The sequence below is a fragment of the Empidonax traillii genome, unplaced genomic scaffold, assembly GCF_003031625.1.
Source record: "Empidonax traillii isolate 1590-97213 ecotype Southwest subspecies unplaced genomic scaffold, ASM303162v1 scaffold111:size2041728, whole genome shotgun sequence".
Lineage (NCBI taxonomy): Eukaryota > Metazoa > Chordata > Aves > Passeriformes > Tyrannidae > Empidonax > Empidonax traillii.
The window spans coordinates 1,632,183-1,659,819 of NW_020955304.1; the positions used below are offsets into that span (position 1 = coordinate 1,632,183).

A 27,637-nucleotide genomic window follows, 5' to 3' on the forward strand; every position below is an offset into this window, starting at 1 on the left:
AGAGGGCTCAGTCCTGCTCTCTGGGATGTGCTCTGGGAGCAGGGCACGAGGAGGAGCTGTGCTCCCACCCAGCACCCACCACTGGAGCTCCACCTGGGAAGGGAGTTTCCAGCTCAGCAGCGAGGCCTCCACGCCCAGGACTGTCAGGGTGGAGGAGTGGCCTTTGCTCGGCGTCGCCTTCTCTGTTTTCTGTTCTCTTTTCTTTTCCGTGCCTGCTCTTTCCGGGCTCCGGCCATGGTACATGTGATACACTGAGAATCCAAGAAGTCCAGCAGCTTTGCCTTGGAAATTCTGATGCCGTTCTGTTTGAGCTCTGCGTGCAGATCTGCCAGCTCGAGTGGCTCATAGAAGAGAATCCTGTTGTACAGGGCTGTGTTTGAGCGGATGTAGCACCTCACTGCCTCCAGCTTTTCTTCTTCCCGAGCTGCTGCTTGAGATGCTGGAAACTCCTCTTCCTCCTCCTCAGATGCAAAAGCACAGGCTTCAAACCCATTCACAAAAGAACTAAAAGCAAGATCAAATAGACCAGAGGTCAAGGAAAGAACAGGCCATTGAGGACAGGACCAGAGTTCCCCAAGAACCCTGATGGTGAACCCCTGGGACTTCTCTCTCCAGGATCACAGACTCTCCCCTACTGCACCCACAAAATGAGAGAGGCAGAACATGGCAGGGGGTCTGTAAACTTCCCCATCCCAGCTGTGACAGCACTGGCCCTGTTGATCCAGCCCGGAGCTGTCTGGCATTCCAGGCTCCTGACCTTTACTGCATCAGGCTCTGCCCAGGGTGCTGTGCCATCCTCTCCCACCTCCAGCTGCAGGTTCTCATGAAACATGGAGTGCTCCTTGTCACCAACTTGCAGACCAGACATGCCAGTTATGGGTCTTGCCCACACATAGCCACAATCCCTTTTATGTTCTGAGAATAGCTCAGTGGGAATTAGACTGAAAATCCAAAGCTTATTCCTTTTGGAATAGGGTGCTGAGCTCCAAATGACACACCCAAGGAGGCGGCAGGGCTGTTGTAGCCACACAGACACTCATCTCTCTTTCTGCTCATTCCTACCTCATCTCTGTCCTGCATCACCGAGTGTTTTGGTTGGGATTTTGTGGCCTCACCTCTGTGATCCGAAGGAGATGTCGCTTCCATCCCCTGAAGACGCTGCCGACTCCTGAGATGCCGAGAGCATTGGTTCCTCCTCATCAGCTGCCAGAGGCCCTGAAAACACAGATGGCTTTTCCTGCTCTTTGGCTCCTTCTGGGTGAGGCGTCACTTCAGTTCTCTCCTTGGGTGCTGCACAGCCCTTCCCACAGGATCCATCATCAGCCTTATCCAGAGGGAGCCCTGAGGAAGCCGTGACCTCCTGCTTCCTCTTGCCCACAGCCCTGGAGGTGCCGGCGCCCTTCCCGCCTCCAGCCCGGCCTGCCTTCGGCTGCCTCAGCCGTCGGGCCGGGGACTTCTGTGGGAGAGGCTGGGAATAGGGGATTTCATCCTCAAAGTCGGAGTCCTCGTCCCGGTGAGTGTACTGGAATATCTCCTTCAGCTTCAAAACCATCTGGCGTTTTGGGAGAGCACGAACTCCGAACCTGAAAGAGAAGGGTGGGAGTTTGGGTTACAATAACGCTGCAACTTCCACTGTCACAGCTCAGGACGAGGCTCAGGCTGGGAAGCGCGGCTGGAAAAGTGTGATGTCACCTCAAAAAGCGCTGGCTGGAGCTTCACCACGGTTCACCTTCTTCCACCCCACCTGCCAGCAAGTTCCTGCTCTGAAGAGCTGCACTGGGGGAGGTAACACCTACCTTCTCAACTCCTTCTTCAGCTGCGGGGTCTCCATGATGGAATAAGCTGGCATGGGGGTCACTGGAGTGCTGGGAGACCCGTTGTGCTCCTGACAGGAAGGTTCTGCAGCAGAATGAAATTATCATGATCAGAATTAGTAGAAAAAGAACTTAAAATGGTTGGTAACCTCCCCTCTAAGTGGAAGAAAGCTAATATTACAGAGTAATTGTTTAGTAGCAACTACTTTCTTCTAAGCTGTTTTAGTTATTACTCAGCTTCATATTGGACTGAACAGTCAACACTTTTTTTTTCTCTAAACTGGTTTTTATTGACTTTACATCAGAAAGCAGCTTAAATTGGGACATATGTCACATCTGAAAATGAAGCCCATTCAGGGCTTTGTTAGAGCAGGGAATGTTTACACAGCAGTTAAAAGCCATGTTTACTGAATTCTGAGCAGTGGCTCTTCTCCCAGGAGAGAAATTTCATAACAGAGACTTGATGCAGAAAAAATTGAGCAAATCAAGCTACCGGGGTGCAGAGTTAGATGCTGATTTAATGACACCAGTTTACTGATACCATGAAGCACAGTCAGTCCCACACATCGTGTTCTAAACACCCCTTAAACTAATCACTTAGAAAGGCGTAATTAATAATATATTTCATTAGATACTGTGACATCAATTACTGGTTTAACATGGAAAAAACCATGCAAGGACGTGTGCTGGGCATGCAGAGGTCTCTCACAAGGGCCCAGATCCAGCAAGGAGCAGGCAGCAGGAGGCAGCAGTGCATCCATGGAGTGCTCTTGCAGGATGCAAGAGCTTTGCTTTGCTGCATGGATGTGTGAAAAGCACAGAGCAGCCGCTTCTACAGGAAGCAAATACCCACTGGCATGCAGGCTGAAGGCTGTTTTGCTCTGTTTTGGTTGGTTTTGTCCCTCCAGGTACCCACAAGCTGCTGTCAGGAGTCCTGCCACTATAAAGGACTGGTGTGAACAAAACACAAGTGGCTACACTCCAGGAATCCCACATTTATTCAGGCTCTCTCCCACAGCAAGTGACTGCACCTTCTCTGTGCCTGGCCCTGCCAGTTGCTTCAAATCAGAAAGCCCAAAGACCCTTTTAATATATCAAGTGACCCACAGGTGAGATAAGCACTTAAACACAATTGTAACTAGTCCAATAAATCTAGTATGAATACAAGTTCTTACCAGGAGTCCTGACAGGATCTATCTGACAGGCACCAGCTGCAGTTGCCAACCTCTGAGACAGAGGAAGAATCTCTGGAAACTCGTCTTCCTTCTCTTCTCCATTCCAGTCATCCCAGATTTTGGAGTTGAGGTAACTGGGTCTGCTGCCCAACGATGAACATGCCTCAATAGGGCTCTTCTCAGGGCACAGCAAAGTTGTTCTGCCAGCAGGAGTTCCTTGGAGAGGGGTGCTGCCCTTAATTCCCGGGGTGTGGACTGGGCTCTCCCACTGGTCCTGCCAAGAGCCAGGGCTGGGGCTGCTGATCGTGCTGATCCTGGCACAGCTGACCTGGCCGGAGTCCTGGCTGTCACCTCTGACAGGTGACAGGTACTCAACGTGCCAGCAGTCATCAGTGGGAACTGGGGGCTCCTCACAAAGCAGAACACTGCTGCCCAGAGAAGGCAAACTTACTTCCCTGTCACTGTCCACGCACTCAACCACGCTGATGTTTGGTTTATCTTCCAGGAGCTGCTCATGGCACGGAGGTTTGGATGAACCCGAGATATCGGCACATTTGCTTTTTGTGCTGGTGTGGCCAGGGGAAAGGAGAACTGGATCCACTGGAGAAATTGGTGGGGAGCTCTTGGAAAGGGATGCTGCTGCTGGGCTGCTGGGCAGGCTCCTTTCAGTGGCTGAGTTCTCCATAGGCAAATCTTTATCTGGCAGTGCTGTTTCATGGACTTTTTTAAAATTTCCAGTATTGTTACTATTACCTGCTGCTAACTTCTTTGTGCTGAGTTTAGATCTTGGACTCTTTAAAGAATTAATACTTGTGACGTGAGTCTGCGTTGAGAAGCTTCTGCTGTTGCTCTGAACTGGTGTTCCTGGCACGAGCCAGGAGCTGTCTGTGCCTGAGGACATTTCATGACTGAGCCTCTTCTCAGGGCTCGGCTTTGGGCTCCTTTTGCTCTCCATACAAGCACCTGTTTGTCTGCTGAGAGGTAATTCAGGGGCCACCTTTACATCTTTACTTACATGCACTGTGTCTGTATTGCCACATGAGACCTGGGCTGATCTCTGCTCTGTTTCAGGGACCGATGAGTTCTGTTCAGGTTTTGGTAGCTCAGGACCCTGTTCTGTGTCTGTACACTTCAGCTGCCCAGGGATTTCCATTTGCTTCAGAGCAGGGCTGGACTCTGGTGACTTCTTGTCTTGTTGTAACTCCATTTCATCATCAGAAGATAAAACAATAACATCACCCTCCTTGTTCCCCTGAGCTGCAGCATCCTGAGTCCTGCCTGGTGATGACAACACTGGGACATGTGTGTGCTTGTTTAAATCACTGTGGGGAAGCTCTGCTGGAGTAACTACATTCTCATTTCTCAGTGCAGCATCCAGCTCCTTGGCTTTCTGGGAGTGTATTTCATCACACGGAAGTGATTTTTCCTTTTTGTTTTGCTTTGGTGTTGACACATGCTCTCTGGCAAACTTTCCCTCTGATTTTGGAGATGCAGGTGAAGAGCCAACTGCAGGAAAAAGGGGCACATAAGGTTTGGGAGCTGGACTCCCACAAAAACCATTCCTACGTGGCGAGTGGCCTTTCTGTGACTTGCTGAACAGAAGTGAATCACCAAGATCAACGTGTTTTTCATTAGGGGACTTTCCTGATTCTTTGATAACTCCTTTCATCGGGGAAGGCTCCCAGTGATCCCCCTGAGAGGCAGAAAACAAGCGCTCATAACTGTCATTTATATCAGCAGCACCCTGGAAACCAGGACACTGTCCCTCACAGTGACCTGCCTCGTCATGTGAGACCCCAGACGACTTGGAATCCTCCACACCTCCACATCCACTGACAGCCTCCCCTTCATTAGCACCATGGGATGCTCCATCCCAGTTTTGAGGTTCACTGTGGCGAGGCACAGTAGTGGTCTGTGGATGGCTCATGCTCTTGCACCTGTTTATATTCTGCATTTTCTCTTCTTGTGCAGACGAGTCACATTTAGATCTTTCCACATCGTTGCCATCCCTCGGAACTTTGAAGCTGTTGCTTACTGAAGCAGATTCAGGTCTCTTTACCTCTTCCCCTTCAGGTGGCTGGTTTGTACCTTGAGATGTCTCAGTGTCACTGCAGATGCTGCAGTCTGTTCCCTCGCTCACCTCTCCTTCACCTTGAGCCATCTTTCTCTGCGTTGCGGCGAACTCATAGATCTCCTCCAGCTCCTGTTCACTCACCCCACTGTCATCTTCCTTCTGGCATTCAGGGGTCAGCATAGCTTCTTCTTCCTCATCTTCACCCACCCACACTGAGTTCAAGAGATCTTGGAAGTTCTCAGCTCTGTCCTCACAATCTTTGTCATCCCTCACAGAGAGAAGATCATCTTCTGAATCCACTCCAGAAGACACTTGACTGTCTCCAGTGTTTTTTTCACACTCTGCCATCAGTTCCCTGACACCAAACCTGCAAGGATACAATAGGAACATTAGTATTTCCTCCTCCGGTATTTCTTCACCATTTGCCTACCTGATCACTCCTGTGAGCCTTGTAAGGAATTTGCAAGAGGATGCTTGTTTCTGAAGATGTACAAGTTCCAGGATACTCCTAAAATTCATAATCCCCCTTTTTCCAGCTGTCACTCACATGAAAGCATCAGGCACATTCTTCTTTTTTGTGTTTGAGACTGACCAGCTACACGACTACACTAAAAAAATCCCTTTGCCACTGGCAATGGCACTGTGGAATGGCTGGGGCTGGAAAATGTCTGCAAATTCCATGGCTTTTTGGAGTGACAGGGCATCTCTACATATATTTGGGCAAGACCCAACCATTTCTCCCCCCATATCTCAGCAACTGCTTCTGTTTCAAGCTCTTTACTTCGTGCCTGCCTTGGACCGCGACTGAGAGCGTGAGTGGCACAACACATTAAAGTTCTGAGCATCCATTGCATTCTGACAGTGTTATTCAGATGAAGTGAAAATCACATATAGAAGATATGCTCATCATTGTCAGCATCAGCTGCCAATGCACCTCCTGAGACAAAAGCCTTGGGCAAAGTCTGCTGAGCATATACTGAACACAGAAACTCTCACAAAGGTACAGCCTAAGGAGAGACTTGTGGAAAAGATGGGGGCAGGATGTCCTTAGGTGTAAGTTTCATTTAAGATGTAGCAGAGGACTGTGGAATTTGTAAGCCACTAAAACTGCAAAATATCAAACTCAGCCTGGAGAAGAGGAGACTGAGGGGAGACACTGCAGTTACAGTTTCCTTGTGAGGGGCAGAGGAAGGGCAGGCCCTGAGCTCTGCTCTGTGGGGACCAGAGACAGGACCCCAGGGAATGGTGTGAAGTTGTGTCAGGGCAGGGTTAAGCGGGATATTAAAAAAAGGTTCTTCCCTCAGAGGGTGGTTGGCACTGAACAGGCTCCCCAGGGCAGTGGGCACGGCCCCAAGGCTGCCAGAGCTCCAGGAGCATTTGGATGATCCTCTGGGGCAAAAGGTGGGACTCTTGAGGATGGTCTTGTGCAGGGCCAGGAGTTGGACTGGATGATCCTGATGGGTCCCTTCCAACTCAGGAGATTCTGTGATTCTGTGAACCTGGGGCCTGTGAGGCTGACAGCATGAGGGGATCCCAAACACGCTCGTGACACAAACCTGGCAGCCAGAGCGCCGAGCTGGGGCCGCAGCCCCGTGGGGACGTGGGTGTCAGCAGCATAGAGGTAGCGCAGGAAGGCCCCCACGGCCTCGGCCCTCACGTCGCTCAGCAGCACGCGGCGCGTCGGCGCGGCCCCGTCCTCCTCCACCACGAACCCCTGGCTGTGAACCTGGGGCACAGCAAAGCAGAGTCTGTTTGCCACGAAAGGAACAGCAACACCAACGTTCAGCCTTGTTCCTCTCAGCTCGGTGCTTCTGTTCACACCTGTCCTGCCCCGGGATGAGGAGCCGATGCCCCAGAGGGAAGCCAAGATGAGCAGTTATTCAGAGCTCCCCTTATCCCTCCTGACCCCATGGATGTCAGCTTGGATGGAGTTTATTACTCATTTTAGTCACACATATAAAAGGTGGCCTTAGAGCTCTGCACTTAGTTTTGGAATCAAATTACTTCCCAGAGCAGAATTTCCAGAGTTATCTACACCTCTCTACAGATGAGCTTCATCTGGCCTGTTTTGAATTTACCTGCCCTTGATGCACTGCCCAAACTCTAGTTCTCACAGGAAAACAGACACCACACAAAAAAATACTCCACTGACTGGACCATTATCTTTGTGGGTCCAGTCTCATCTCAGGTTTTGGCCAAAATGCATCTCCAGCTCAGTAAGGTCTCACTCCCTTGGCAGCCAAATCACGTACTGCATTATCCGAAACTCTCTCCAAAGTTAGGGGACCCCACACAACAGAAAAAACGAGCTCCAAAGTTATCTCTGATTAATTAGTCTCCTTGTTATTCAAAATCTCCATCAAAGAGGAGCACTCCCTCATCCATCCAGAAAATAAATGTGAAACGCTGCTCTGCAGGTGTCAAAAATACAGCACAGGGCAAATCCCACAACTTTACCCACACAAATGATTCCTGCCCACAAAAACAGGGATGTATGGAAAAGTCGAAGCCAGAGTTGCAGGAAACAGTAAGAGAACATGGCTGACCCCATAGTTTTGTTTTGTGGGCACACACACATTTGCTGATAGCTGTGAAGATCCCATAAAAAATTCCTATGAAGACTTCTGGGTGGTGAATACGAACTTGCTTCCCCTCCCTGAACTTTCATGGAGCCCTCAGAAATGGCCTGAGTCACCTTGGGGGGAAGCTTCGGCCAACACTAATGAGGACAGAACTGAACTTTCCAAAGGGCAGCTTTAAGGAATGCTCCTTTTGCCAGGGAGCTGCTGTATGGACTGGAAGCAGCTTCCTGAAAGGGCAGAACTCAAATGTCAGGCTCCCTATCCTGTCTGCACAGGAGCAGGCTGGGAGCTATTCAACCTAAAATACTCTGGCAACATAAGAACTCCTTCACTAGCCTTGCAAAAAGCACAGCTAATGCAGATACCTCCCCAGCAAGAGTGACAAAACCTCTGTGTAGGTTATTTTAAAGTTCTTCCCAGAATCTTCCTAACTCCCTGCTCAGACTTCGCAGCCTGGGTGCCAGGCAGGACACACCAAGATGGACGAGGCAGTCTGAGATTGCACAGGTACAAAAATTCAAGGGCAAAAAGCACTTGGGAAGCCTCCTCCACTGCTTCTCAAGGGTGGAACAAAAGAAAGGATCCTTGGCTCCTCACAGACCAAGTACCACAATCTTTTGCCACTTTGTCAGGATTTGTTGTGGTTTTCTGAGCTAAAGAACCACTGCTGGTGCTGAGGCACTGGCCATTGTGCCCAGGAGTGCTCTGTGCTGGCCCTGGAGCACCGAGGGGCCGTGGGTGACATTCCTGAAGGGATGGCAGCAGCACTTACAGCCTGAGCAGCCTGCGGACACCGCGCGTACAGCACGAACAGGTGGGCGTACAGGACCTCCCCAGAGTCCACCTGGAACTGCACATCACTCAGGTGGGGGTTGTTGACCATTGCTCCGAAATCTTCAGCCAGCAGCCTGAGAGAGGACTAGGACACAGAAGGAACACAAAGACAGATGTTAGGTTACAGCTCCCAAACACTTCCCTGGAGGAACAGAAGGAATAATAAGAGTTTATCAGCACTGTTGGGCCTGAACACACCACCTCTGCCTCCTGAAGATAATCATCAGGTTTATGAACTTCAGGTTCTTCCATGGGACAAAGAGACATTCCTGGTTTTGTTTTCCTCCACTTTTTCCCAGTCTGTCCATTGTGAAGGGCAAGTAGGTGTTGTACACTCTGCTGTACTTGTATCACAGCACATTATCACCCTCAGATCCTCACCACACCATTTCCTGGTGTGGTCTAAGCCACAGCCTGTAGCTGCCTCTTAATCTGCTGCCTCCCACCACAGTTTTAGGAAACTGTAATTTCCACTTCAACAGACTTGAACTCAATTCACTGTAATTAGGGTAAGAGGAAAGAGGATGACTCAGGGCTGGGGAAATGAGCCTTTCCCTCTCTGGCAGTGACAGCTGAGAAGTGCAGCTCTGCACCAAAGGGCCCCCATGGAATAAAACTAAGGTAGGCATCCAGTTCAAAGGAACTTATGAGCATGCTCCTGAAACACCTTTCAAAAATTTCACTCACTTTAAGAAACATAACTTTTACTATAATTCTAGAACCCCTTGCTGGAATTTTGGGGAGGCCTGGTTGACTGAGCTACCTCAGACTGGTTATGGTGATGGTAAGGCCGAGCCTGGGATATGCTGCCAAAGACAGCCAGGATGAACGCTCTGGAGCTGCTCTGGAGCTGCTCCCAGTACAAACCCCAGGCAAACACCTAAAGACTCAGATCCCTCCAAGTGTTGCAGCTCTGGAAGTGGCCGCTGTTTCAGTGAAGTGTGAAACACCCTCAGCTCACAGCTGGGTTGAGAGGCTGGCTGACTGTAGAAACCATTTGAGGTTTAACACCCTAATCATTGATTTTGTCCTTTTCAAACCTACTGCAGAGCTGAGGAAGCGCAAGCTTTAGGGAAAATCTGCAGCAGATGCGGTTCCACCTGGAACAACGCAGCTCTTTATTTTATTAGCAGGTTTCTCCATTAGCAGTGCACTGTGGAAACCCAACCTTCCTCCCTTCTCCAGCCAACAGTAATCAGCAGCACACACGGGAGCAGCTCCTCCAGCCTCCGTGGGTGGTCTGGGGAAGACTCTGCCTGTCCTGGCAGGGGTGTGGACTGATCTCTGACAGGGAGACAGGAAACTCAGTCTGGAAACTAATGTGATGTTTCTTGCTTTTCTTATTCTTGGCAGGTGGGACACCTGCAAGGCGGTTCTCAGGAAGGCAGCAAACACAGCCCCTGATGGGCCGTTCCAGGCACAGAGCCCACAACAGCTTTCCTGCTGAGGCTCAAATTATCGATCAAGGGTGGGGAAATTAAACCTCCTGGCTGCTCCATTCTCCGTGCAAGGCCCAAAGATAGCTCCAAGTGGGCATGTGCTGCTCTGGGAGAACACACCAGAGCATTCTCTCCTGCTGAGGAGGTTGGCAAGACTGGACCCCACCGATGTGGCCAAGGGTCTTCAACATGAGGGGGATGTGTTACCAGTGCAAGGGGTGCATCTGCTCTGCATGCTTACACTCTGTCTGTGCTCATACAAAGCACAAATCTCTCCCACTGGCAATCCAGCTCTTCAGCAACACTTCATTTGCTCAGGAAAACTATCATGGAATCAAACTGTACCTGAAAAAAAGGGTCATACTGGTTTTGCTGGGTGCAACTAAAGAATGTCAGAACAGTTTCTGTATTAGCAATACGGTTTCTGTATTGCTGAAGGCCTCTGGATTAACAGACTCGGAAAACAAAACCAGACTTTTCTCCTGCTAAGGATTATGTTTTTTTAATACTCTCAAAGCATACTGAGAGTTTCTGTACCAAGCAGCTGGGATGCTCAAGTTCAATACTGATTCCCACCTCAAGGAATTGTCTCCCTTTAGAAATATCTTAATCCTATAAGCACAATAGGAAAGTATGTTGTCAGGGCATCAAAATTTATCTAGCATCAAAATGGACCAGCTTTCATAGCATGATTATTTATTATCAAACCAAAGACAGTGAGTTTCAACAGATAAAGTAGATTACCTTCGTAAGAAAGTGAATTATTTGACTTTTATAGACACTTCAGTTGAAGAAAACTGATAATACATTCCTGAAGGATTACACATCCACTGGTGCATCCATCTGGGGTGAGATGGGCTCTACAGAACACTACAGGCTTGATAAAAAAAAAAATCCTCACCTCTGTCTCTCCTGGGCTGCAGTCAGTTTTCTCTTGGATAACCTGGGCATTAAAGCAGAGTCCTGCCTAATGTGCTGCAGCTGCATCGCTGGTTCCTACCCCTAAACACTGTCAATGATATAAGGTAACTCTTCAACCTGCACAGCTTGGCCTCCTGTTACCTGGAATTCTAAATCATTACTAGTCAGGCAGGACAGGTCCTGAAAAACCCACAGGATGCTCGTGGGCATCAGCAAAACACCCCCAGGTGTCCTCAGTCACTGTGAACCTTAAGCACCTCTTGGTTTCCACAGAAAGGATTGGGAAATATTCCCCACTTGTAACAGTTGCACCAATGCAACAGCTTCCTTTTCATTGTTATAAACAAATACATAAAAAAGGAGGGGAAAAAAAAGGCTTGTCCTTACTCTTTTACTGCTGCTCCTGAGGAGGCTCTTCTCTTTGGATGGGGGCACAAAGCCACTCTGTGGAGGATCACTGGGACTCAGTTCTTCTCCTCAGGGAAGAAAATGCACATCACAAATCACATACAACTTCTTTGTGAGCCAGAGTGACCTAAGAACTCCTAACAGGATCCCTGCTGTGACAGCTGCTATAAGCAGCCTGGCTGTGTTGAAGGCTCAGCCTCTCCCTCGTGCCTTTTCGGAGGGTTTGGCTCTGGGCAGTGCCAGGCTGTGGGTACCCAAGCACCATTCAGCTGTTGTTTATATACATTACAGGACCAGGGACCATTTGCTGCAGTTTAACAGGGGAAGTGAGGAACGTTATATCCAAGTGCAAATCTGGACAGGTGAGCTGAGGAACCCATGGTTCTCCTTCACAGGTGAACAGGACACACAACACATTCTGCTGAGCAGCCACACCACTTCAAGGGGTACTGGGCACCACATGCAACTGTGACTGGGGACACTAGAGAGCTGCCCACAGAGGAATTCCAGATGTTGGAATGTTTTTTTCAATCCTGTATAGGTACAGATAAACTTCAGGTTTGGATAATCCATGTCCAACATCAAATCACCCCTCTTGTGCATCTCTCATCCGATTGTCTCAAGACCTGAAAAGACAGGGCACACAACAGAAAGGCTGTCCAGATAGAATCATGGAATCAGAGCTGGAAGGGATCTTAAAGCCCATCTCATTCCACCCCCTGCCATGGGCAGGGACACCTTCCACCAGCCCAGGTTGCTCCAAGCCCTTTCCAGCCTGGCCTTGGACATTTCCAGGGATGGGGCAGCCACAGCTTCTCTGGGCAACCCGTGCCAGGGCCTCACCACCCTCACTGGGAAGAATTTCTTCCCCGTATCTAATCTAAATACACCCTCCTTCAGTTTGAAGCCAGCTCTCCTTGTCCTGTCACTGCATGCCCTTGCACAAAGTCCCTCTCCAGTTCTCTTGTAGGCCCAAGATAAGCAGGGGATGAGGATTTTGTTCCAGCTGTTGAACACATCCAGACTCCCTCCTGGCAGAAAATACTTGTTATCTTTAAGGGAATTTAAAAATAAAATTTAGCACCTGATGTCCAGGAGTTCTCTTAAATGCTGGAATTTATGAATCATTTCAGAAATGTCAGGTTGATTACAACTAAAGCTTATTGTAGGAAAACGTGCCCCCACAAAAACACCTCTTGGATCAACACCATCAGCCTGTGGGTGATGTCATGGCTCTCTGACTTAGCCCAGTGTCAGTCTGGCTCTGTGAGGCTGAGGGAAACAAGGACAGGGCTCACAAGGCTGTCAGAACTCACCTGGCTGCTCTGCTGCCTGGACGTGGCCAACATCAAGGTTCCACTGAGTAAGGGTAAGCCCTTCCCTGGCCAACTCTACCAGGTCCTGCAGAGTCTGACCATCCTTCTGGCTGGGAGATAAAAACTGCCCATCTCCTTTGGGGCCTGGCTTGGATTCTTCAGAAGTTTGGCCTCCAATTTCTGTGCAAGTGAGTTCCTGAGAACTGAGGGGAGGCTGAATCTGCTGGGATGCTTCTGGCTGACGAGATCCCACCGATGGCACAAGGTTCTCTGGCTTATCATTCTGATTGAGAGAGGAGGGAAAAAAAAAAGAGACACCAATAAATTAGGTCTTGTTTTATGTATCTGCAGAGCTCGGAGTACGGTCTCTACTTCTTACTTTTGAAACATCTGTGAAGGATCACAGAGCATTCCCCAGGTACAGGGGCTTCTGAGGAACAGCTCTCTGCAGTTTTATGAAGGACTCTCCAGAGATAAGACAGCTCTGAACAGGAGAAAGAAAACTACAACAGAAAAGTTGGTTTCTCCAGGAGGTTGGTTTCTCTTTGCAGGCAACTGCCAGGCAGAGAGAAAGGATGGAGGAAATGCTCCCAGTCCAACATCTAAATATTTCATTACAGCTGGAGTGCCTGCAACAGTCACAGCTGGAGCTCTCCAGGTGCTTCTGTTCTGAGTTCTGAAATGCTTTTGCAGTTACATGTAACTAAATCAAACTTTCACCGTGGAGCAGATATTTTCCAGGTTTGGACTCTGTTTCCCAATAAAAAGAGTTTGTTTATTTTTAAGTAAAAATGGTTTAGCCATTTCTGTGAATGGAAAGAATCAGAGGGAAAACACACTCTTGCCATGATTTTAAAGACCTTCCTACTTTTTATTTTTAAACTTCTGTGGCAGTTTTTGGCTTGAACGAAGGTCAAAGCTCTTCATAGAATGAAGTCCCTCCACCCACTCCAGCTCCAACCTGCAACAATCCAGAGAAACACTGGGCTTTGACTAGGGAAGAAGTATTAAACAAAACACCTATTTATGCACAGTAGTTTTTGAACAGAAGCACCAAATAATTCAAGGGAAGAAGGAAGGAAGGAAGGGAAGTGATATCCTTCTTCTTGGAGAGATTAAAAGAGCTTTGTCTGTTTCTGTGGGCACTTTTTATAAAAATACAGAGCACTGAAAGGGGCAGATCCAGGTGAACCCAGAATGAAACACTGGAACTGAAAGCTGGATCAAAGCTCCCACGCACCAAGAGGCAGTGGGATGCACAAGGAGAGCCTGCAGTGCAACTGCTTTGCTTTACAACTCCAGGCACTCACACCTCTCTGTGCTAGAAAATATCAGTCTTCAGTTCAATATTTTCACCCAGATCCTCGCTTAGTGCAACACAGAGGCAAAGCTCACACTAGAATTGACCAGAGAAAAGGGCCAAGAAGGAAAATAAAAGTCAGGCTGCTGTAAAAAGGGACAAACTAGTGGCACAGTGAGCAGGATGGCGTCCCTTTACTCAGTACTCTCTGTTCCCATCAGTTTTATTTTCTGGAAGCTCAAGGAATAGTGTGGTAAAGTGAGCCTTGGTCTCCTCCCCAAAAGGGAGAAACGAAAGTTCAAGATCCCAAAACCCTGTAAAACCAGGGGAGAACAGGGCACGAGCAGTGAGTGTGCAGAGCAGGGATCACTTGTTTAAATTCCAAATGAGGAAACAGCAGGGATAGAGGGCAAGTGAACTAGGGCAGACACATATCAAAGCAAGGAGAACAGAGCATCCCACCTGCACGGGCTTCCAAGGCACGATTGGAGGGCTCAGCGCAGCGGTGTAGAAGGATTCGGGGTCACAGGGTCCTGTCAGAGCGCTGATCTTCCATAAAAAGCACTCCTTGGCTTTGGACAACGGCAAGAGCCAGGCTGCTTTCCCAGAATCACCCTCCAAAATCTTGCTGATGGGAAGCTGGGGGGTGGGAGGGAATTCCACCTCTTCTGCAAGAAGCATAGCCAGCCGCTCCTGGATCCTCCTGCGGGCCTTCTCCGGGTCCTGCAGCAGCAGCGGCGGCGGAGGGGCCGCCGGACCTCTCCTACGCCGCTTCTTCTCTTTAGAAACAAGAGGAACCCAAGTAAACAAACAGCTGAACACGCAGGGCAGGGGAGACAACATACTCAGGGATCACCAAAAGGCTGAACACAGCAAGATTTCTGCAGGTTTGAAGCCACACATCAGCCTTACAGGAGAAATGAACTGTGGAGAAGAGTGACCCACTCCCCCCTCACACTGCTCTGTTGAAGGCTTTCACATCTCTGCAAAATCTGATCCTTATGGAAGCCTTTGGTAGCCATGCAGTCCACCTCCCAGACCCATGGAATGTTGCCTGTATGGCAGTCCTGCATAAAAAAGGGAGGGGAAACCACCAACAAATCCATGAAGGACTCCTTTTCCTGTGTTCTGTTCATGGATATCAAACCACAGCTCACACAAATGCTGAGCAGCTTCCATTTGGAACTCCTGTGTCTTATTAATAGCCAACCCCAAATCCAACTGGGAGTACTTGTTGGCAGGAGGAGACCTGAGCAGGGTCATGAAATCTCCCCTCTCTGCAGCTTTCAGTGCTCTCCCCTGCCATTTCTCTGCCTTGCTAAACCCTTCTGCATGCTGACACAGTGAGGCACACGCTCAACAAAATGCAGTGTACACACATGTCCACTGCAGAAGGGACACAGAGATAAGAGGGAACGCTGAAAAAACTGCATTAATCCAGGTTGCAGCAGGAGGAATAGAAAAAAATTCCCCAGGGATTTCACTGAAACCCACGGACACCCTGCTGCCATTGATGACTGCGTGTGGACGCTGCACGTTGTGGAAGCTCTGACAGCTTCAGTAAAACAGAAGCAGGGCTGTCATCCCTCCCTTGCCCAACAGGAAGGTTTTGGTGGAGAGCAGGCTGTGCCAGTTACTCCTGCAACAGCACAGCCTCTGACACTAACTCACTGTGACACATACCTGATCCCGGCTTCCATTTGATTGGGAAAGCAGCCACTGGTTTCACATTTGTAACCGATTTTGCTTGCTCCTGCTTTTCCTGCTCCAACAGGGAGCGTGACATTGCCATGGCAACCTGCAAGTCTTCATCCTTTGGCTCCGTTTTGGCCCTCTTCTGTGTTTTCTTTGAGTCCTCGTTGGAGGAGCCTTTTCGCTTTGCCCTGCTCGGCTGATTGCTGAAATCCAAGAATGCAGCAGGAAGCTCCAGTTAATGTGACTGGATCAGAGACAAGAAACACTCCAGACCAGCTGCTCTGCTTGCTCAGAGAGATTCCCATATCAAGCATAATAAAAACCATTCAGTACTTTCTTTCCTAGCAGAGAGCAAAGGATTTCTCGTCATTCACGCAACTTAAGAGTAATTTACAGAAAGTATTATTTTGGAAAGGCAAGCACAAGGCCACAGCACTGATGTAACATTGCTATCTCTACCTGGAATGGTTCTTTGTACTAAAGGGGAATAAACAAGTTGAAGCAGGACAAAACCAAGATCCCTAGAAAATGCTTCCCCACTCCTCTTCTTCCACAGGGAACAGGCAAAAGGCACTTACAAGCCCCTCTATGCAGGCCCCACTTGCTGCACTCTGAAGATTCTGCTCAGATCCCAGTGAGCAGATGCAGCTCTCATACCAAAACACACATTCACATTCCAAAACATCACGTCTGCTTCCTCTCTGGCTCGGGGTGAAAGCACATTCCCAGGACAGCCACGAGCCAAGGAGCTGAGGCAGAGGCACCGCAGATCTCAGGAGAGCCTGCACACTTGTACCCTGTGGTTGGCTCAATCAGCTCAAACACACCGTTCAGCTCTGCTGAGTAATTGCCTCACGGAGCACAAATAATTCTGACAAACCAGTGCAAGGTCATTTACTCCCCATTTTGCTCCTGCCTGCTGGCTTTTAAAGTCATCCACCACCTGACTTCCTCTGAGGGAAAGAAAGATGATTTCTCCCAGCTGACCACCACATCCTCCTCACTTGGTGCTGGGTGACCTTCTTTGGGCTTCTTCGGGCTCAGGGCTCACCCAGCATGTGAGTCAGCCTGGCATTTACTGTTCATCCCAGGCCAAAGGAAGTAACCAGCACTTTTTATTTCTACCAGCTTACCTGGGACACTGGAGAGGTGCATCACCAAGCGTGGACACCTGCAACTGCACTGCCTGAAGAAGCAGATTAGGAGGAACATCCATCTCCACAGCACAGCGTTTCAGGTGACTGACTCTGCTCTGTGGGGTTTGGAACTGCTTCCCACAGATGGGACATTCAGGGACCACTGGTTTGCTGGAGGATGACGTCTGTGCTGCCTCCATCTCATCCAGACACCTGTGAGACCATGGCAAAGCTTACCTATGGAGACTTTAAAGCTGTCCACACTAAGATTTAAACCATATTAAAGGAAGCACAGTCATGTGTAACAGCCAGAAACATCCCCTAAAGAAACAAGAGTCACCTCTGTGATGAACATGACATGTAACAGTCACATTATTATGGCCTCCCAGGCATATTAAAAACATATTGCTTAAAGGCCAGTGCAAGTAATAACCTCAGAATCACAGATCCCCAGACTGGTTTGGGTTAGAAGGGACCTTAAAGATCATCCAGTTCCACCCCCTGTCATGGGCAGGATCACCTTCCACTAGATCAGGTTGCTCCAAGCCCTGTCCAGCCTGTTCTTGAACACCTCTAGGAATAAGGAGTCCACAACCTCTCTGGGCAACACATTCCACTGTGTGTCCATCACCTAATTCCTCTCTGCACTCATTCTAACATTCCAGCTAACTTACAAACCCCCCTCAACAGAGAAGGGAGCAGCTGAATTAACACCACACTCCAGGGTGCTGCATGATCAACATCTAATAATTTCTGTAGGTCAGAACTGTGTAAAAATTGTACATGTTCTTTTTCTCTCCTCTCCAAAGACATTCAGGGTGTGAAATCCAGGGTCTGCAGGACCTGTTACAGAAGTCATTCCCTGATTAGGTAATGACACACACAGGGCTGTGCTTAGAGACCGCTCATCTGAGGTACTAGCACTGCTGGTTACTGGTTTGCCAGTACACCTGTCCATCTACAGCTTCACCTGTTGTGATGAAGACTGCTATCAAAAAAAAATGTAAAATTAAGGGCAGTAATTTCAATTTAGTCACCTCTCTGAATAGGATCACCTTTCCCTCAGCAAACAGCTCAGATACACAGTGACATACCAGATGTCCTTAGACAAATTTCAGCAAAATGGAGCAAACATGACTTTGTTACTGAAATTGGTAGGTCTCAAAATCTGCATTAGGGGGTCCTCATTAATAGAATTATTAGGGTTGGAAAAGAGCTTTAAGATCCCCAAGTTCATTTACAATGGCAGCTCCTCTGCCACGCTGCTGATGGAAGTAGCACTGGCCTGGCTGATACAGAAGCCCTGCAGGGCAACACAGTCAAGTCCCTGCTTTCAGATCAAAAGGACTTGTTAATTCAGGCCATAAAGGGCAAGGCCACTACACAGAATCCCAGCTCCTGTGTTCTTTCATGGTTGAGCTGAGTGAGGAGTGTGGGGGGGACTGCACGTGGAAAGGACACCTCATGCTGGTGTCTCACCTGTTGACGTGCTGCTCCCGTCGCATCGAGTTCATGGCTGAGAGATCTTTCTGGCAGATCTGGCAAAAAAACAACCCTGCATCCTCCAGGCTTGCCAGGGCTTCCTCTTTGCTTTCCTGCTGAAGAGCCAAAGCCAGAGCACCGTCATGTTCCACGGATGGGAGCTGGTGGGTATCTGGCAAAGGAGGGAGAGATGGTCTAAGAGAGAAAGCCAAGAATCCTGTCTGAAAGGTGGGGAGCCATTATACTCATGATCATTAGTTTACACATAGAGATGAATTGCAATCTTTCCCTTTCATCTTCACACCTGACCTCTCACGAGGGAAGGTACAACCTGCACCCTTCAAACACTCCAGGACTGCACCGGCCCAGGGGCAGGAGGGGCGATTTGCTCGCAGGGTCAGAGCCAAGGAAGGGGCAGTTTGGGCTAAGGTTCTGGGGGGAACATGGAATCTTACACATCAAATGTATAAACAGCAGACTTTCATGTCCATACAGAAGCAAGAAGGATTTGATCTATGAAGAGCTACCCAGAGTAAAACTGCTGTGAATTCAATTTACCTGCATAGAACATATCACCTTGCAGAGTGCCCAAAGATGGGGCTACCTAGGAGCCACATTTACCTAACAGCTGCCTAACACTGTCCCAAGGGAAGGATGACCAAATTCACTGATCCTGTTGGAATTTCAGCCTGTTTCTAAGAAGATCCCTCCAGAATCTACGTGAGGTTAATTCAGCCTTAAAGTAGATCTGGGGAGAAAAGCATGGACAGTCCTTTAACAACAAAGTCCTCTCAGGGATCTGGAGTGATTTATTCAGTGCTGCACCCCAAGCTGCTAGGCCAGCAAGGAACAAAGCCCAGGAATGCAAGGCTGCTCCTCATGAAACCACTCTCACCAGGCACTCATTCCACACGCAGCAGAGCTAAGAGGAGAAACGCACCATCCTCTGGAGGGTTCTGCTCCTGGCTTCCATCAGGGAAATCCCCACTGGCTGCAGCCCTTGGCACGCTCCCATCTGTGCTGAGTTTCAGCTGCTCAGGTGCCACCCTCTTGAACTGCTGCATTCTCTCCACCACCAGCTCCGCCACCCGCAGCTTGGGCCCCGCCAGCAGCTGCGCCTTGGAGGGGGGTGAGGAGCAGGTTCCTGGCGGGGTGGCAGGAAGGAAGGGCAGTGTAGTCTGGGAACAGCCACTCGGGGTATTTACTGGAGGGGGAGAAAACACCAGTTTTACCAGTCAGTTTTAAACACACGCTGAGAGCTGCTGGGAAGCCCTTCCCTGATAGCAGCCTGGGGCAGGTCTGGTTCTGCAACAGCCATTCTTAGAGAAGAAGTGAACAATTTACTGACTTTATACTTGATAACCACAGTAACATCATCAGGCTCCTGTGCTACAGTGGAGTTTGGATACCTCTATATCCCTTTCAGAGGGAGGAATATTAAGGAAGACCTTGCCTGAAGGTTACTGGTGAGAACAAGGAAGGCAGTCCCATGGCCCCACTCTCCCCAGTGCTCCCAGCGCACAGTTCCTGACCTAATTTATCAGTTTAAGGACTTCCTGCAGTGGTGACTGCATTCTGGCCATCATGTTTAATAACTACTGAAGGATCAATCCTTCATGTATTAATCCAATGCCCCTCAACTGATTCATATTTTTGCCCTTGACAACATCCAGTGGCCGTGTATTTCACCATACCACGATGCACTGAGCAAAAAAAGCACTTCAATATATTCTAAGCTTGATTTGAGAAGATTTTAGGGTGTTTACCTCAATCCTGACACTGTAAAAACCAGTGAATAATGACTGCCCAACACATCACTTTGTACCAAGGCTTCACCTTACTGAGGGACATCTGCCTGCAGCACAGAGCACACTGCTAGGCTAAACCCCGAGATAAGTAGGTAAATACAGGTGGAAAGACAAGGTGCAAACCTGTTCCCTCAGTGCTGCTGTGTGTCTCCTCCAGCTGGACTTCTCAAGACCTCTACTGAATCAGAGAGTCTTTTCAGTCCAAACTGAGCTATTTTGGTTCACTCACCTGTCAGAGGCCTCTGGCTACACTCAGTGGCCTCTGTGCTCAGCTGGCTGGCAGGGAAAGGGCTTCTCCTTCCATCCCCTTGTGCAGTCTCACCACTACAGGCTGCAGCATCATCACCCTCTTCTCTGGGCACCAGTGTTTGTTCCTGTGGACCCGAATCTCGAGGCAGGTGTGTCTCCTTCACTGCTGGTGAGTGATGGTGGGTTTGGCTCTGAGCAGCAGCTCTGCCTCTCTTTAATTTGCTCCGGGCCGTGGTTCTCTTTGACCTGTTCTGAGCCCTCTTGGCCGTTTCAGCATCCCCAGCCTTTTTCTTCGCCCCACTCAAAATATTTGCCCACAACTCTTTAAAATCACTGTCCTGCTCATCCATTGGTTGGCAGCTCCCAGTGACACCGTGGCCTAAGGACACTGTGAGGAGTGCAGGGCAGGATCAGTTCAGGTTTGCATCAGCCCTTCCAGCACCTCGGGGGATGTCCTTTCTCCAGAATCCAACGAGGTCACCAGGCAGAGTGGGCACTTGTGGCAGTTCATTCTTCCACACTTAATTCACAGCCATTGAGTAGAGCACGTTCTCCCTCCAAAGACTTCACCTTCCCTCACAAGCTGTTCTTTAGAGCACTCCAGATGTGAGTTGGGCACCTTGGTGTGTGCAGAGCGGGCACAGGATCCCCGTGATTTGCTGCAGACCCTCAGAAAGACACTTATTAAAGCCCTTAAATAAAGAAACAAAACCAGGTGGTTATGCAGGATGGTATGTGCAGATGCAGTGTGGGACAGAACTTTGAAGATGAAGGGAATTTGTACGAAACAGTAAGATCACAAAAAGCACATATCAACCCCAAACGCTGCCCCTGTGATTGTACTGCAAACATGCCCAAGCCACATCAGCAAAGGAGAGGAAAGCTTTTAAAGCAGATATCTGATACAGGATAAGCTTTTGTTCTGGAGCTCAGGATTTGAGGCTTTCCTTTTGTCCTCGGGATTTGAGACATTCCTACTTATATTTATGTAACACAAGACCAGTGAAAGCAGCAGAGGAGGGGAAAAAAAACTACCCTTTTTCGGCTCAGGCAGTGATTCTGGAGTGTAAAACTCTGCTTTGAGACACTGCAGTTCCAGAGAGGAGAGTCCAACCTCACTTTGAGAAGTAAATAAATGGAGCTTCTGGAATATCAGAAGGACAAGTCAGAGAACAATTTTCTCAAACTTTTCCTCTTTTTACCTCCTCAGCTGCTCACTGGGGATTAGCTCTTCTGCCCATACTGGATTCTTCCCTTAAGTACTCAGTAAACCATGGCACTCACCATGTTTCACACACTGCTGTCACACACACAAGGTAATCAGACGAAACAAATGGTATTTTTAAATGAGTGTCTTATTCTTTTCAGCTACAGCAAGAACAGCAGCACTAGGCAGGGATTACTTGGAACAGCACTGGGGACAATGTCCAGATGGAAATGCCATCAACTCCCAGGCAACATTAAAACTAGAGCTCTATTCTTGGACATTTTGATTGTCCTCTTCTTCCTAGTCCTGAGTCCATGATGGTTCTGGCTATTTGACCAGAGGGTTTGTTTTGCTCCCAAAACCTCCTTCTTTCAAGCCTAGACTGGAGTGTTTCACTTGGAATGGCAGCAGCTGTGCTTCAGTTTCTCCGGTGAAGCTCCGGGCACAGAAAGACTCAAAAAGCGGGGAAAACACACACAAAATTGTTTTCTCAAACAGCTTGGCTGCAGCCAGGAGAGGCTGAGGAATGCTGGTTACACACTTCCATGGGTCAGCCTTTCCTGCAAGCAATTACAGATGTTAATGGATTTATTTATTTTAAACTCAGGCTCCCAAACCAGCAGAGGATTTTGCTGTGAATCTTGGAGCCATTTCCTGTCAGAGAGAAACTGAAGTTTTATGTAGCCAGTTCATAAATTTACTTTTCCTGGACAGAGTCTTGGTGTAGTTATCACTGTAAATTGACCATTTTCTTCTAAGGAGGAGACAGCATGTGGAGAAATCCCAAATCTCACATCCTCCATGGCTTTAAATACCTCTCACAGCCATCTGTACTGACACAGTACATCTGTACTGCTCGGATTATTTATGGTGAGTTCCTGATATTAAACCTTGAAACAGATCAGCACTTTTGCATTTGCAATCCATTTTCAGTGCCCCAGGTAGATAAGATCAGACAAACAAATGACATTAAAACTAACTAAGAATTTATCTGTATTACTCCTCCCTTTCCAGACCTGCATTTACAGGCTCCTGCTCTGTTCAACATCTCAGTATTTCTGATCTTCTGCTATTGCTGCCCCTAACAGCCAGCTCTGGCACCAGTTCAGAGGCTCAGAAAGTAATGACTTTGAAAATAATTTTTTTCAGAACAGTATTGAATTCATTTTGGAAGATTCTAGGACTCGACAAATCACAGGAGTGGTTCAAATAAAATAATCAGCAGCACTTACCTACCCACTGAGATTCTCAATCTATAGCCCAGCTGTGCTCTTCAAGTAAACGTGGTCAGCAAAGAGGTACAAAGCAGGACAAGTGAGAAAGAAAGATGGAACCTGGAAAACGGAAGGAAAATATTGGATTTAGTGCATTTTGTGCTGACTGCTCTTTTTGCTCGAGGTGCAGGGGGAAGGTGACTGTGATGATGCTCTGCCAGTTCCACTGAGCTGCACACCTGAGCTGGGCAGGTGAGTCGGGTGCATTGCCCAGGACCTGCCCAGCTCAGCTCTGCAGGATGAGATGCTGTCAGGTTAAAAACACATAATGACAGACATCTAAAAATAACTTGATGATCATTTCAACCAGTTCAAGAGGTAACTTGAAGGGAGCCTACAAAAAAGATGGACTACAAGGATATGTAGTGACAGCACAAGGTGGAATGGCTTCAAACTGCCAGAGGGCAGGGTTAGATGGGATATTGGGGGGAAATTGTTCCCTGTGAGGGTGGGCAGGCCCTGGCACAGGTTGCCCAGAGAAGCTGTGGCTGCCCCAGCCCTGGAAGTGTCCAAGGCCAGGTTGGACGGGGCTTGGATCAACCTGGGCTGGTGGAAGGTGTCCCTGCCCATGGCAGGGGGTGGAACTGGATGGGCTTTAATGTCCCTTCCAACCCAAACCATTCTGTGATTCTATGATATAAAAGTATGTACCTACTACATGCCTGGTATTTACTGCCTTGTAATTACTTAGTTAAATCATAGAACCCTTAAAAAAAAAAAAAAAAACAAACAACAGGTAAAACATCTGCTTAAAAAAACCCCAAACAGGTAAAACATCTGCTCCCTCCTTCAAGAGCAGCTTCTCTTTTTAACACTTGAAAGAGCATTTCTACCAGCAGTCCAACCACTTGACACAAATACACAACACCTGGGCCTGCTCACTTGCTGCTTTAAACTGTCTGTCTGTTCCAGGAACAATTCTCCTGCCATTTCAGCCTCCAAGAATATGTCATCGGTGTGGCTACAACGTGTACATCAATGCTAGACAGGCCTCAGGAACTTGTAGCCAGCAGACACATCCTCCCCACCCCAGCCCTGCAGTGGTGCCTCAGTATCTCTCCTTAATTCCTCATCTTTAAAGAAAAATTGACTTTATAATTCCAAAAAAGGAAAGTACCCTGGGAGCAATTTCTTGTATTTCACAAGAAACACTAAGGGAAAATGGATTATTTAACATTAAAGTAACCTGAATTATTGACTGGGGTCCCCAGCACAGGAAGAATGTGGATTTGTTGGAGCTAGTCCAGGAGTGGCCACCAGGATGATTAGAGGGATGGAACAGCTCTGTGTGCCAGGCAGAGTGGGCTGCTGCAGGAAGGGTGGCACTCTGCTCATCAGGACCACCTTCTCCTGCTTCCACACCAGCAAGATCAACATAGGAGTGGTCCTGAGGGTCCTGAAAAGCTGGCCAGGACTGCCTGGAGAGTCAAGGAATGGGATCAAAGTGACCCATATCACCTCAGCCTTCAGAAATTACCGAATCGCCACAGCCTATACGACCCCAGGCTGCTAATTAGGGAGTGCTGACAGCAGCAGGATGATGGGATGCACCATGCTGGGTCGGCACTGGAAGTTTTATCCCTCCCCTTCTCCATTTGTGGAAGCTGCAGCCCAAAGATCTGAGGGCTGGTCGCAAAACTTCTGATCAAGCCAGACCAAAAACAGCACATGGAGGTGCAAATGAATTAACAGTGAGGACAGCAGAGCTTGTTCTATGAGGAGAGAACCAATATAAGTGCAAAACAGGAATCCAAAGTCAGCTACAACCCTCTCGTCCAGGTCTCTGCCAGTTTTCCTGTGCCAGAACAGGGTAACAAAACCAGATGTGGAAAACAGGGAACGAGAAATGAACTCAAGTCTCTACGAGCAGGGAAATGACAGGCAGGAAAATCATCATCAGATTCCAAGGAGCAATTCCAGCAACGGCCAGGATCTCTGCCCACCTGGCACCACCCACTCCCATGCCTGTTATCCCATCAGTGCCACGCTCACATTCCCGCTGGAGGCTGCACCTCCCCCTGGCAGCACCCGGGACAAACGGCAAAGCATTTCACAGGTCACTACAAAATCCCTCCCATCCCAAACGCGAATTGAAATCGCTACTTACACAGCCAAAATGTCCCTCTACCAGCACGTCCCCGAACTGGGAAATTCACTTTACACCTCCCCCTGGAAGGACAAAGGGGAAGCGAACACAAAAATAAACACTAACGGTCGCTCAGGTGGGTGGTTGTATGCAAACACAGCAGCACCCGAATCAGCCAGAGAGGCAGCTGGTGAGGCAAAAATCAAACTGATTTGACTGAAGACAACGACAAGTTATGAATTTCAACAGAAAATACAGCTGAGATTAAGGACCCAAAGAAAATATTTCGGTAGAGGCCCCCCAAATAAAGGAAGAGAACAATACTTATTAAAATACTTATTTTAAAAAGCCTTATTTGTAAATACTTATAAAAATACTTATTAAAAACGAACCTGGGTTTCAGAAGAAGAAGAGGAATCAAGAGTAATAATAAAAACAAAGATGTAAAATAACATCATGGTGATGGAATTGGATTCCACTGATTATAAACAATGAAAATAAACAATGAAGTGTATTGAAGCCAGGAGGTAAAATTACCTGAAAAGTTAAGGACTTTCAAAAAAGATCTTTTTGGTGTCCATCAAAACTCGAGAGAAAAACCTATCAGGGCCACTTAATCAAACTGTGGAACTGTTAATCCTGTGAATATTCCTGTAATACCCATCCCCTGGTGTTGCTGCAAACAGCCCTTTCCAGGAACAACCCAAAACACACCGAAAAGCAGATGCTGAAGGTGTTTTTGTCACGAGAACTCGATCATTTTTCCAGCAGAAGTCACTGTGATTTTTCGAAAAGGACGATTAGGGAAGTAAACACTCATCTTGCCCACAGAGCTCAGTGCCAGGCTGTTAAAGAAATGGCTTAGATGGGAACTGATGAATGAAGATGGATAATAAAATTAAGACCAGCCAACACAGTTTATGAAAACCCAGAGCTCCCACACTCAGCTAATGCCTTCTTAACGAGAGCTCTGTGTTACCAGGAGGGTAATTCTTCTGTAAACCATTAAAGAAGCATCAAGGGACAAAATGATTAATTAAAATCCTACTGAATCAATAACACGCATTTTAAATTATTAAAATACAGCTGCAAACAGCTGCCCTTGAGCATGTGTGTTTCTATTCCCATCCCACAGAAATGAACTCTCTGCCTGTCCTGTTTTTCCGTGTTTTAGATTAGGAAATGAGCTGGGAGAGAAAGCAACCACCAGGATTGAGCTGCCTGATGATCCAGGGAAGGGAACTCTTGGACAGCCCATCGTTTTTCCAAACCAATCACACTGTGGTCTTGTCCCAGGCGTCTGACTCCACCCCAGCACTGATAATTGTGACCACATCAATCAACTCTGTCATTTTTTCGGATCAAGAATGGAGCAATCCACGATATGGGTGTTTGTAGCAGGAAAATGTCAAAGCTTATTGCCAGGAGAGCAAAAAATAAAGCAAAATTTAACACAGTATCTTGATTTCCCTGTTTGCTAGAACAGGGAGATACCCACTTTCAAAACATGACCAAACTCATCACGGATTTCTACAGGTTATCTAATAAGATATCTTTTAGAATAATGTTTCATTAATTTCTAACAACCAACCCATGACACAGGAAAATTCCTTCTAGAAACTCTGGGCAAGAGCCTTGTCCACAGCCGAGGACACAAAGCACAGTCTGAGCTTCAACAGCACACAATAATCTCAAACATCCTATTTAAATTCCTATTTTCTACCGTTTGACGGTTTTTCTGATAAAAAAGTTGTAACTAAAATTGACCCAGTGGGAAAAGCAAAGGCTCAAAAGAACTCAAGGTCCAAATTTTCCAAATGCAAAGCTGATGGCAACAATTCTTTGTTTCCAGTCTGCCTCTCAACTGGTACCCAGAAAGCTGTTTTAATCCAAACACCAAAATCTAAGGGAAGAGGAGGGACCAGGAGGGAGATGAAGAAGAGGACTTTAAGCAGGTACAAAAGCCAACCACACAAGGGTCTTTTCTGTCACCAAAAAGGGCTGTACACAGTCTGTGATTTTTGAGAGTTTACACAGAGACAAAGGACTGAGCTTTGGGCTTTACTGGAGTCAAACTGGGCAGTACAAATGACAAATGGTTTTGCCCAGCTGTAATTACAGCTTTATCTAAAACCAGAAGGGTGAAAAGGAATACCTGTGTGTCTGCAGAGTCAGGGACAAAGCGTTACCAGTAAAGCAGCTGAAACTCCTCCTTCAAGGCAGACCCACGTTACATTACTATGAAATGGTTTGGGTTGGAAGGGACCGTAAAGCTCATCCCATTCCACTCCCTGCCATGGGCAGGGACACCTTCCACCAGCCCAGGGTGCTCCAAGCCCCGTCCAACCTGGCCTTAGACACTTCCAGGGCTGGGGCAGCCACAGCTTCTCTGGGCAACCTGTGCCAGGACCTGTCCACCCTCACAGGGAGGAATTCCTTCCCCATATCCCATCCTCCCGAGATCCGGGCTCATCATGCCCCGAACCAGCACGGGGATGACGTCATACAGCTGGCGTCATATAACTGCGTCATGAAGCTGACGTCACATCGGAGCCATGCCAGTCCCGCGGCGCCGCCTTCTCGCCGCCAGGTGGCGCCACGCCACCCTGACGGCGCCGGCGTCATGACGTCACCCCGCCCGCCCGCGCTCCGCTCTGAGCGCTCCCCGCCCGCACGGTCCTGTCCCGTCCCGTCCCGCCCCGCCCCGCCCCGCCGCCGACCGACCTGTCCGCCTCGCCCCGGGGCTGCCGGCCCTCCCCGCGCCCCGCCGCCACGGCCCGGGGAGCCCCCGGTGCGCCGCCGGAGCGCATGCGCGGGGGCACCAACCGTGCCGCTTA

At 48.4% G+C, this 27,637-nt stretch overlaps 1 protein-coding gene across 6 annotated transcripts; it reads right to left on the reverse strand.

Annotated features, from left to right (window-relative positions):
- Positions 1-27,637, reverse strand: SLX4 (SLX4 structure-specific endonuclease subunit). Of its 6 annotated transcripts, none has more exons than XM_027882762.1 (16): positions 27,525-27,612; positions 22,673-22,774; positions 20,214-20,925; positions 19,117-19,380; positions 18,174-18,348; positions 16,692-16,907; positions 15,547-15,761; positions 14,326-14,642; positions 12,564-12,846; positions 11,227-11,309; positions 8,418-8,564; positions 6,620-6,789; positions 2,990-5,430; positions 1,797-1,899; positions 1,116-1,583; positions 1-504 (listed from the first exon to the last, which is right to left on the reverse strand). In XM_027882762.1, the coding sequence occupies exons 3-16, from the start codon at positions 20,581-20,583 to the stop codon at positions 144-146; spliced, it is 5,613 nt and encodes a 1,870-aa protein (XP_027738563.1). In that variant the 5' UTR covers positions 20,584-20,925; positions 22,673-22,774; positions 27,525-27,612; the 3' UTR covers positions 1-143. The 6 variants fall into 6 exon arrangements, with proteins under 6 accessions (XP_027738563.1, XP_027738564.1, XP_027738562.1 ...); XM_027882758.1 differs by having other exon boundaries at positions 144-504; positions 11,227-11,315; XM_027882759.1 differs by lacking the exon at positions 27,525-27,612 and adding an exon at positions 22,894-22,910 and having other exon boundaries at positions 144-504; positions 11,227-11,315.